The 10,538-nt window shown below is 43.8% G+C and overlaps 2 protein-coding genes across 2 annotated transcripts; both read left to right on the plus strand.

Annotated features, from left to right (window-relative positions):
* The first annotated feature begins 532 nt into the window (after window positions 1–532).
* Window positions 533–4,896, plus strand: LOC311250194 (FERM domain-containing protein 6-like). Its single transcript, XM_084341770.1, has 13 exons — window positions 533–968; window positions 1,202–1,292; window positions 1,432–1,511; window positions 2,149–2,207; window positions 2,374–2,596; window positions 2,694–2,849; window positions 3,002–3,067; window positions 3,193–3,261; window positions 3,602–3,776; window positions 4,087–4,245; window positions 4,388–4,519; window positions 4,603–4,625; window positions 4,705–4,896. Exons 1-13 carry the CDS (start codon window positions 897–899, stop codon window positions 4,744–4,746), a joined length of 1,347 nt encoding a protein of 448 aa, XP_084197896.1. The 5' UTR covers window positions 533–896; the 3' UTR covers window positions 4,747–4,896.
* Window positions 4,897–5,520: 624 nt separating this feature from the next.
* On the plus strand, window positions 5,521–10,538 carry ghdc (GH3 domain containing). The gene is made up of 11 exons (XM_084342104.1): window positions 5,521–5,751; window positions 5,959–6,249; window positions 7,155–7,351; window positions 7,444–7,638; window positions 7,770–7,889; window positions 8,309–8,606; window positions 8,750–8,939; window positions 9,268–9,339; window positions 9,586–9,719; window positions 9,904–9,992; window positions 10,094–10,538. The coding sequence occupies exons 1-11, from the start codon at window positions 5,667–5,669 to the stop codon at window positions 10,313–10,315; spliced, it is 1,893 nt and encodes a 630-aa protein (XP_084198230.1). The 5' UTR covers window positions 5,521–5,666; the 3' UTR covers window positions 10,316–10,538.

A 10,538-nucleotide genomic window follows, 5' to 3' on the forward strand; every position in this document is an offset into this window, starting at 1 on the left:
TCATTCATTTTTATCGGAGGGGACAGTCAATGTTTAGGCAGCAATAACGGTATCATTTGTTTTTGAATACACAGCGATTAATATTGTCGATTTCATCAATCCAAAAGCAGCTGTGCAATTACTTAATTACACACATGAATTACTTAGTGAAAAGTGTGACACAGTGCATCAAATCCATCAGAAGAAGACAAAAAAGCAACATACTGATAGAAATAAACAAGCTTAAGCTGCGTTGCGCTCTACAGACATGTAAGGATTAGGCAAATTGGTCTGCTTACATATGAAAAACTGCGACTACATTGTGATTTCTGGACTTCATCTTTCATCCGTCTTGTTCTGTGTTTCTGTAACTCCATGTTGATGTTGTGAAGCACAGTGAACAAAAAACACATTTTGACCCTGGTCCCTGTGGAGGGTATTATTCCTGGAGTGGAAACGCAGCTTTAGCTTACCACAGGTTCAGGTGGTAGGATATTGTTAGACACTGCATTTTTACTTAAAACACATTTCTTTCATACAAACATATTTCACCTCTCAGTTCAGTCTGAAATTTGCCCTTTAGTGTCTCTCAGCTTTGACAGATCCGGTCATGCTGTGTAGTAATTCCTTTCAAAGCAGTTGCTTGTAATAATGTTTGTTATCTTTGCTCCACCATTTCTATTGCCATAATTAATTCATCATTAATCACAGACAGTTTCAGTAATCTTTTCAAGCAAAAACCCCAAAACATTCTCTGGTTGCCGCCTCTGCAATGTGAGGATCTGATGCTTTCCTGTGAGAGTCAGAAGTCATTACGTGTCAAGTTAAAGGGAGGAGAGCTGACTTGTTTCGGTCGGCCGTGGGAGGACAGGAGGAGGATAAATTGAGGCCGGAGACGAGCTGAAGCCTGTGTGACCATGAGGACGACGCAGAAACGACAAGTGTGTATCCTTCTTCCGAACAAGCAGCACCTGGACTGTACTGTCAGAGTGAGTGGACTTTCAGTCTCATCTCATTTTTTATTTCATTATTTCACCTTTTGATTCCAGTGCATCACATGGAATTGGAAGAATATAGTGACCACAGATTTAATTTGTTAGTTAACAGGGATTTGTTTCATATCAAGATCACGTGACTGAATCTGAACACTTTACATAGCTGTTACTGATCTGGATTTTAAAGTATGTATCTATTCTTGATGTGTGGTACGCGTGTTTTGTAGGTGAGATCCAGAGGCCAGGAGGTGTTGAACAGCGTGTTGAAGCAGCTCGGCGTCAGTGAGCTCCAAGTCTTCGGTCTGGCTGTTCTCAGAGGTCAGTTAGTGTCAGTGTGGGAGTGCAAGAGAAAATGTTTTGAATTAATTTATTGTGGGATGCTGAAATTTAGGGAGGCAGTTAGAGGACACTATAGCCTTGTTTTCTCTGTGTTGATTGAATGTATTGTGTTCCTCAGATAATGAATACCTTTTTGTTGATTTGGAGCAAAAGCTGAGTAAGTACTTTGGCAAAAGATGGAACAGAGGATCCTTAACGGTGAGTTATTTTTTCTTTGTGCAATCCTTATCTCAGAAGATTTATCTACAGTATTTTACGCAGCAGTGTGCCTCAGTGAACTCTCGAACTCGCATACAGTGATAAATACTGACACAAATACAAACTGTTTCATTATTGTTCAGGGAAGGATCTATTATCTTACAACTTAGACAGCAAATGTGTAAGATGCGGCCAGAATTCAGTTTAAAACAACTCTACACGCTGTTTTCACTTGCTGCTGATGCCCGACTCTCTCTTGATCCTCGGCCATTTCCTGCCTCTCCTTTCCCAGAGCTGCTGTAAATCGCCTCCATACTATATCCACTGTCTTCCAACTTGCTCAGAGGCAGTGTCCAGGCAAACACCCATCAGCTAATAAGGCCACTAGCTACACAGCTTACTGAGCTAATTAGCTATGAACGATTATGCTGCCTCCTATATTAATGGAGCTACCTTTGAATTCTGGCCATATCTTACAAATAACACATTTAATGTCCATCAGGTCTTTGTTACATGATTTCTGTTTGTCTCTTTGAATATTAACTAGACTGTCAGGACAGTAGAGCCAGCATTGCAAAAATCAGGTTGAGCAATATTTCTCTTCTTGACTGCTGAAATATTTATTCTACATATTCAGATCCCATTCATCTTATTCCTGAGGGTGCAATATTATGTAGAGAGCGGGCGGCTGATATTGTAAGTTGGTCTCTCATGAGCATCTTTTTCTGAAGAATATTTATCCGTCTGCTCATATTCAAACTATGAATGTTCAGCCCTATCAGTTAAAAACATAATCTCTTAAAATATCAATTTAAAAAAGAAAAAAAAATGTCTTGATGTCAAATGATTTTGGTCATTTAAGGAGCAGCAAGGTGCAGCAGCTCTACTACGCTGAGCTGAGGCAGAAGGTGCTGCACTCACAGAGCCGCCATCAGGAAGCTTTGTTCTTCCAGCTGGCAGCTTCTGCGCTTCAGGCTGAAGTTGGAGATCTGGAGCTGAGACAGGGGAGTGATGAAGAGGAGGAGGAGGGACAGGAGAGGAAACACAGACATTACTTTCTTCCTGAAGATTACTTCCCCTCTTGGGTAAAAAAGTGGACTTAATGTTGGAAAACATAACCATATCCGTGTGTGTGTGTGTGTGTGTGTGTGTGTGTGTACAGTAACCTGTGTGTGTCCTCAGCTGATAAAGCGCCGTGGACGAGACTTCCTGCTCCAGCAGTGTCCGGTGGTGCACGTCGAGCTGAGAGGTCTGTCGCACAGCCAAGCTGTCCTGCAGTTTATAAAAGAGGCCAGCAGCCTGCAGGATGGACCGGTCACCTTCTACAGGATGAGACGGGTCGGTCGCACTCTGCAGACTGTTGAAATGAACCAAAAATCTCAAAAACACTTTGACTGTAATGAAGCCGAAAGCATCAACACAACATCTGTTACATGAGCTCATGATCGAAATACATAACTCTTCTTCCTCTTCTGTTATTTTATGTGCAGGAGAAAAAAGACCTGAAGAGTTCAGTCCTTATTGGTGTGACATTGAAAGGAGTCCATGTCTATCAGGTCAGCCCAACACAAAGCATATACACATTTATATTTGAAGGGTTTGACTTATTGATGTAAACAAACTTTATAATAAATTCACTTCTGCATGTATAATTAGTGTAAACTGATTGTATTTTCTGAAGGAGGTGGAGGGGAAGCAGTGTCGACTGTATGATTTCTCCTGGACTGATATTGACCGCTTCACTTTCCAGGTCGGTCCACACCTGAGCACACATTTAATAAGGAAACATATTGAGATTATTAAGCAGCTAGATGCTGTGAGGGGCACAAAACATTATTGCAATTTATATGAGTGTACAAATATATAAAAAAAAGCAATGAGAAAAAGATAAAGAACGATCAATCTTTTTGTTTGCTTGTCTTTCAGAGTAAATATAGCAACAGGGAAGAAAACCAAATGAAGACATTTGACATTTTTCCTTTATTAAGTCATTTTACTACATTTTCCTTACTATAATGCTCATAACAGATTAAATTCAGTGTGGTATTAGATTTAAATACTTCTTCCTACACCTCTCTCTTGCTCTTCAGGGCCGCAGGTTTGAAATCTCTGCAGTCGGCTCTCTGTGCCTCCCTAAGCTGGTGTATTACTCTCCTTCAGCCTTCCACTCCAAACACGTCTTGAAGCACCTCAGTGACACTCACCGGGTCCACATCAGCACCAGAGATGCAGCCAGCTACATCCAACAGCTGGAAGACATGGAGGGTCAGCTGCAATCTCATCTTTCAGATCACTCCTCAAGTCCTTTATATGTCAAACTGAAGCAAAATTATTTTAAAATTTTTGTTGTTATTTATGTTATTATTTTGTGATTTGAGACCTGGTTTTTCATGATGATTCAGTACCAAACTAAAGTGTATCATTGGTAAAACCTCATGAAGTCTATTATTCTCATCCTCAGCCAAAGTATTTTGAAAATCACACCAGTGAAACAGATATTCTGGGACTTTTAAACCAGTTTCTCACACAATCACAATCCAAATGTGTCTTTTTCTTTTTCTCCGTCTCTTTGCAGCCACTCAGTTCTACAGAGAGGCCTACATCTGTGACACAAAACGCCTAACACGCAGACTCCAGAGCCTCACATCCTCCATGTCTGACTGCAGCGTTGCAGTTGAAACGACCACAGCCTGGTCCAAAGATGATGATGAGGAGGAAGAAGATTCTGTCACAGGTCAGCTGAAAGGAAAATAATGGCTGCTTATCATGTTTAATCAAGACAGCTTCATGAACTACTACATTTGTTTTAGAGGTGTTTTTGGCTGTAAATCGAGAGGACGCATTGAGAATCTCTGTGTTTCTGTTGACCGTGTCAGAGTTTGAGTTCTGTGTGGACGAACCCGAGGAGTTTCTCGTCGACAACCCAGCTGAAGTGTCGTGGCTGGCTGAGCTGCTCCACGCCGCGTCTGTCGATGGACCCTCCGCGCTACCTTCCTCTTACTGGGCAGGTTAGTCCAAAGAGACACGTCTAAAATGAGCTTGATCATGTGCTCATCGTTTTCATAACGTCCTGTGCTCTTTTCATTATCAGCTGTCACCATGGAAATGAAACAGGTGAGCAGAAGTGCAGGGTCCCTCTGATTGAACGTTTCCAGCTCATCAAAGGTTTCAGTGTTTTCTCTGATCTGTGCAGGTTCTGAGGAGCAGAGATGATGAAGGGGTTTCTGTGGACTAATGTACAGCCAGAGGCAAGACAACACCACTGATGTCACTGCTCTGATGCTCAGATCACTGATCACAGACTTAATATGTTATGTGCCGAATATAAGAAATGATGTTTTTGATCATGGCATATTTCACTGCAATAGAGGCTCAAACAAAATAATAATAAAACAATAATTGTGACTATAATTAAGACTGTCTGTTTGTGCTTCCATCTACAAAATGTTTGATTTTTTCTTTATTTATTTTTTTAAATGAAAGCATCTGTAGATCTATGGGGTGTGTTGTAAGAGTGTGTGATTAGACATTTGGGAGTTATTGACATTTTAAATGAATAACATCATTTAAATTTCATATTAAAGTCCCTACACCCCCACTTATTAATTAAACCTCCTCTCATGACTGTGTGGGAGTGCACACACTGGGCCGTCAGTGACATCTCCCACGCGTTCCTGTAGCACCTGTTAATGTGGGACAAACTCCTACTATTGTATCCCAGTGCAACTCACCCAACTTCAGTCAGAGCAGTCGGAGGGTGGGGGTGTGCGAGGCCTCTAATGAGCATTTGACAAAGACTGGAAACTAGAAACAAGTATGGGAACATTCACATTTATAATACATTTTCTATATGGAAACTATATGATGATCAAATATAAACAAATAAAAGAAAAGAAAGAAGATTAAAAGAAAAGATTGAAGAATTAAACGTTTTGTTTGTTTTTTGTGGTTGTGTCTGTGTTGATGGGACGGACCTACGTCACCCCGCAGTCAGCCAATCAGCGCGATCGGCTGCGACCCAAACACGGAAGCAGCTCAGACGTCTGCGAAGGCAAAAGTTGAGGCTCTTCCGTCTCCACATAATGTCTCTTAAACATTATAATTCACGCTCAACAGTTAAAACGCGGATAAGTTAAGTCACATTACTTGTTCTGAATGGCTTTCTCCTGGGTTCGCGTTGCTGTCCCGCTTTGTTTAGCGGCTGTATCGGCTGTTGTCGCCATCATGGTGCAAAATGAGGGTAAGTAGCTTAAACGTGATGAAAGTGAATGCGTGACATGATAAGAAGAGGGGCTGTGATGTCAGTCAGGTGGCACAACAGCGTACAGGTAGCTACCTTGACTGTTGATGATGTATGTAACGGTGTAATGTTGGCTAACAGCGCCCTCACCTGGCTCATCCGCCTCTTACGTGTCTTCCTTGTGTAACGCCGGGCTCCTCCGCACAGCGATGCCGCCTCCCCTGCCCGCTGCCCTCGGTGTGTGCTCGCTGGTCGGGATGGCGCTCGTTTGGAGGGACATAAGCTCGAAGATGAAGGGTGAACAGCGGACGCTGAGCAGTCTGCTCAGTCAGTACCTGGCGGTGAAGGGAGTGGGCTGGCTGGGCAGGCGGCAGAGGAGGAAACTTGAAGCCGACACTGTGAACGTGAGGCGGGTCCAGGAGGAGACTCTGCTGGGGCGCCTGAGTAAAAACGCAAACACATGTTATGGAAGACAGTATGACTTCAGCTCAATTAAAGGTAAGACAAGAGGAGAGTGTGAGGAAAGATTTGGCCCTGTTGTAGTACAAATAACAGTGAGGAGTGACACTGATCTGTCCTCTGTCTGCTGTGATGTAACGTTATGTGTTGTATATGTAATCAGAGCCTATAGGCTGCACTGTAAGCATGACGGCAGGGCCGTAGCCAGGATTGTACTGAGGGCAAGAAGAAAGAGGGCCCCACCTCGCAAGAAATTGTGACAACAGTGAATACAATTATTATCTATATAACCCAAAATCACAATCACATTTTCTCAGTGGGCTTCACAGTCTGTACAGTGAGCTGCATCCTCTGGCCTTTGGCCCTCGATTCGAGTGAGGAAAAACTTTTAATAGGGGGAAAAAAGATGGAAGAGCCACAGAAGAGGGATCCCTCTCCCAGGACGGACAGACATAAATAACAAAATCACAGTTTACGCATTTCATTGACAGAATATGTGATACAAGTGAATTATATCAAATAAAATATTATTTAAATAAAATAACATATATATTTCCCTTATTTAACCATTAATGAGTGGCTATTTTTTGAATAAACAAAACTCCCTATGCACGTCCAAAGTCCACCAAACCGTTGTCTTCATCAGATGCCAGAATGTCAGACTGCACCTCAGCACATGTGGAGTTAAAGGTGAAAGATATTACTGTAGGTGACATCCCTGTAAACTAATGAGAAGGAAGGTTCATGTGACAAATGGAACAGTATCTGTGATGTACTATAATCTCGATAATTCTCGATCCACTTACTCACTCCTCTCAGCTATTACCCACATCTCATCGTCTGCATCAGTTAGATGAAGACTTCAAGATAATTTAGAGAAATGACTCATAAGGAGAGGATTGACTTGAAACTGTATAACGGGTTGTTTTATGATTATTTTTCAGACAGCGATGGCTTCCGAGCACGTCATCCCATCACAACGTACGAGCACTACCGTGAGCTCGTCAGACGCATCGCGGGAGGCGAGGAGAAGGTGATCATCGCTGAGAAGCCGCTGATCCTGGCCATGACTTCCGGGACGTCAGGAGCCAGCGCCATGCTGCTCAGCACCAAGGACACCAACACTGAGTTCTTCCTGCAGGTGAAGCTCGACAACGACCATGTTCTTCTGACCCGCATGTTGTGCACGTACAACTGTGTTAATAACAATATTTATTCACGTGTGTCCACCAGGGAGTGACTGTGTGTTTGGATGCCATGCGACAAGCGTTTCCTGCGACCGACAGCCTCCAGCGAACCACCAAGTTCTTCTACTCACCCACTTTTCGCCAGTCTGAGGCCGGTATTCCCATCGGACCAAACTCCTCCACACCAGCCTCCTCACGCCACATGCTCAACCTCTACACCACGCCAGCACCCGCCTTTGAGGTGTGAGACGATCAGCTGTGTGTTGTTATGTATGATTGATTGACAGTATTTGAAACAGGCAGTACTTTCATGCCGAATTTGTTGAACATCTTCCACTTTTGAACCGTACTTTCATCTGTCCTCTCTTTCAGGTTCCCAGTGAGAAGGACACTCTCTACCTGCATCTCCTGTTTGCTCTCAAAGATCCCAGTGTGGGAACACTGGAGTCCAACTTCGCCTCCACAGTCTTCTATGCTTTCAGTGCTTTACAGGTAAAGCATAGCCCATGTCATGGTGTGTTAAACAGACAAAGGTAGCATGACATGGTGACTTTTACTCCTTTGGTTTTTATTTTTATCATGCTTTTTACTTCATGTGATTGAAGACATAAAAAATAAAAGTTTTTCTACTACAAGGACGTCATCTTAATCCCTTAAAAGCTTTTGTATATTGAAGAGATGGCATTTTCTTCCAACAGCAGCACTAGTTTATTCGTTGGAAATGTCTTTAAGTCTCGTGTCCTTCGCGCATGCCCGGTTTGAGTCCCTGCAGGGCATTTTCTAGTAAAGTTTAGCGAGATCTCGAGTCAGGTGTCAGCCTCCCACCGGCCAAATGAAAAGCTCTGATAATTAGTTTGATGAACGAAGGATTAGAAAAGTAATTTCCATCCCGTCTCCTCTCCGTCCCACAGGATCGCTGGCAGGAGCTGGTGGAGGACATTGAGCGAGGGAGGGTCAGCAGCGCTCTGGCCCTGGAGCCCAAAGTGAGGTCCGGGCTCGAGGCGCTGATGAAGCCGGACCCAGAGAGGGCGGCTCAGCTCCGGGCACACTTCCAGGAAGGCTTCCGTGGGATCGCCAAGCGGCTGTGGCCTCACCTCCACCTGGTGCTGGCGGTGGATTCAGGCTCCAATCAAATATACGGGGAAATGTTGAGGGAGAACTACTGCCAAGGAGTGCCTTTCTATTCGCCTTTCTATGCTGCTACTGAAGGTAGGAGCACCACTGTGAGAACAGCCATTTAAAGTGCCAGTAAAAGGTTTTGAAGCTGCTCGGATGTGTTTAATGCATTTCCAAGAAGAAGAAACTCATTTATGGTTAGTCTCATTAGCTCTAATGTGTGCGGGCCCCTGCAGGTCTGATCGGGGTGAACCTGTGGCCTCAGGAGCCTAACAGGCGCTACATGCTGTGTCCTCGTTCAATGTTCTGCGAGTTCCTGCCAGAGAGCAGCCTGGAGGAGGAGACGCCTCACACCCTGCTGATGGAGGAGGTGGAGGAGGGACAGAACTACGAGCTTGTTGTAACAAACGCTTCAGGACTCTTCAGGTCTGATTTCACGATGAATTTAATGATGAATGAAAGTCTAAGAATCTATGATGTTGTTCCTGAGTGAAACTGAAATATCGGTCAATTTATTTATTTTGTTAGTTGTCGCTTCAATCGGAGAGTTTAGCGAACTTCCCAATCACAGGCCAGAGAAGTGAGAAATTATATTCAATAATTGCTTTGAGTCGTTGGCGTTGCGATGTGGTTTCACTCGACTGCACTCTATCAAGATAAAATGAGCAGCGCCCCCAGTCTGAAAATGCTTTGTGATATCATGATCCGTGCTCTGACTCCATAATGACCCTGACACTTTTTCACTGTGTTACAGATATCGCGTTGGAGACATTGTGAAAGTTGTCGGATTCCACAACAAGTGTCCCATTGTTGAGTTTCAATACAGGTAGATTTTAATATTTGTTCATATACTGCATATCATCTCATGCTGGGGCTGAGATTTTTTTTCCTATGCTCTCGAAATTTGGTACCAAATGACAAGCCATGTTTTGATACTCAGTAGTACATTCAGTTAGTGCCTCGGTGTATCGAGGTTTGGTACCCAGCCCTATATGATGTTGCACGTAATGTTCTGTATGATGATTTTTAAAGTATACGGCAAAGCAAAGTATTTCCCTCCCTCTTCCGTCAGACGGGGTCAGATGTTGAGCGTTCGAGGGGAGAAAGTGTCCGAGGCGTTGTTCCTCGACGCTCTGAAGAAAGCTGTTTCTCAGTGGCCAGCAGCCCAGCTGGTCGACTACTGCTGCGCTGAGAGCGGCATCATGGGTAAGACTTTTTCCATCATTCCCCTCAGTCACACTCCTAATGCTCCTTTTCCACCAGCATGGAACTGGATCTGTTTCGGTTTTGCACCTACTTTGGAACGTTAGTTTTCCTTGACCTGAAGTGCACTGACCTGGGTAGTCAGGGTGAGTTTGTACTTTAATAAATCTTCTCTGTGGTGTCGTAGGAGATTCAATAGGCGGCTCAGATCCTCATTACCAGGTCTTCTTGGAGCTGAAAGGTGTGAGAAATCTCACAGAGGAACAGCGATACAAGGTAAGACAAACCTTAACACAAGTATGTAGCAACATCTCACGGCTTATTTTTCTTCATCATAAAATTCTTCATTCCTCTTTTTTCATCTCCGTCCTCTCCAGTTGGACATCTGTCTGCAGCAGGACTCGGCCGTCTACAAGTCGTTCCGTATCAAAGGCAGCATCGGGCCAATGAGGGTGCAGCTGGTGGCCGAGGGGGCGTTCAGTGAGCTTCGCAAGCGCATGATGGCCTTCTCCAACACCTCACCCAACACCTTTAAGATGCATCGAGTGCTGCGCAGGAAAGAATACGCAGACTTCCTCTTGGGGAAAACGGTTTCCTGAAACCTCCCTTTGTGGATAACGAGACAAAGCTTGTGGACTCTGAGGACTGTGGACTGTGAGCGACAACTGAAGGAAGTGTCTCCAGTTTTTTATCAACTACTCATGAATGAGATTACAAATTGTGCCTTTTGGAACACAACAACACAACATCTTTGACTATTGAAAATGTTCATTTGCCCTAACCATATTTATAATTATATTAAAGCAAACTGTTAAACTGAAA

The sequence above is a fragment of the Pagrus pagrus genome, assembly GCF_965226575.1.
Source record: "Pagrus pagrus genome assembly, chromosome: 21".
NCBI classification, from domain to species: Eukaryota; Metazoa; Chordata; class Actinopteri; order Spariformes; family Sparidae; genus Pagrus; species Pagrus pagrus.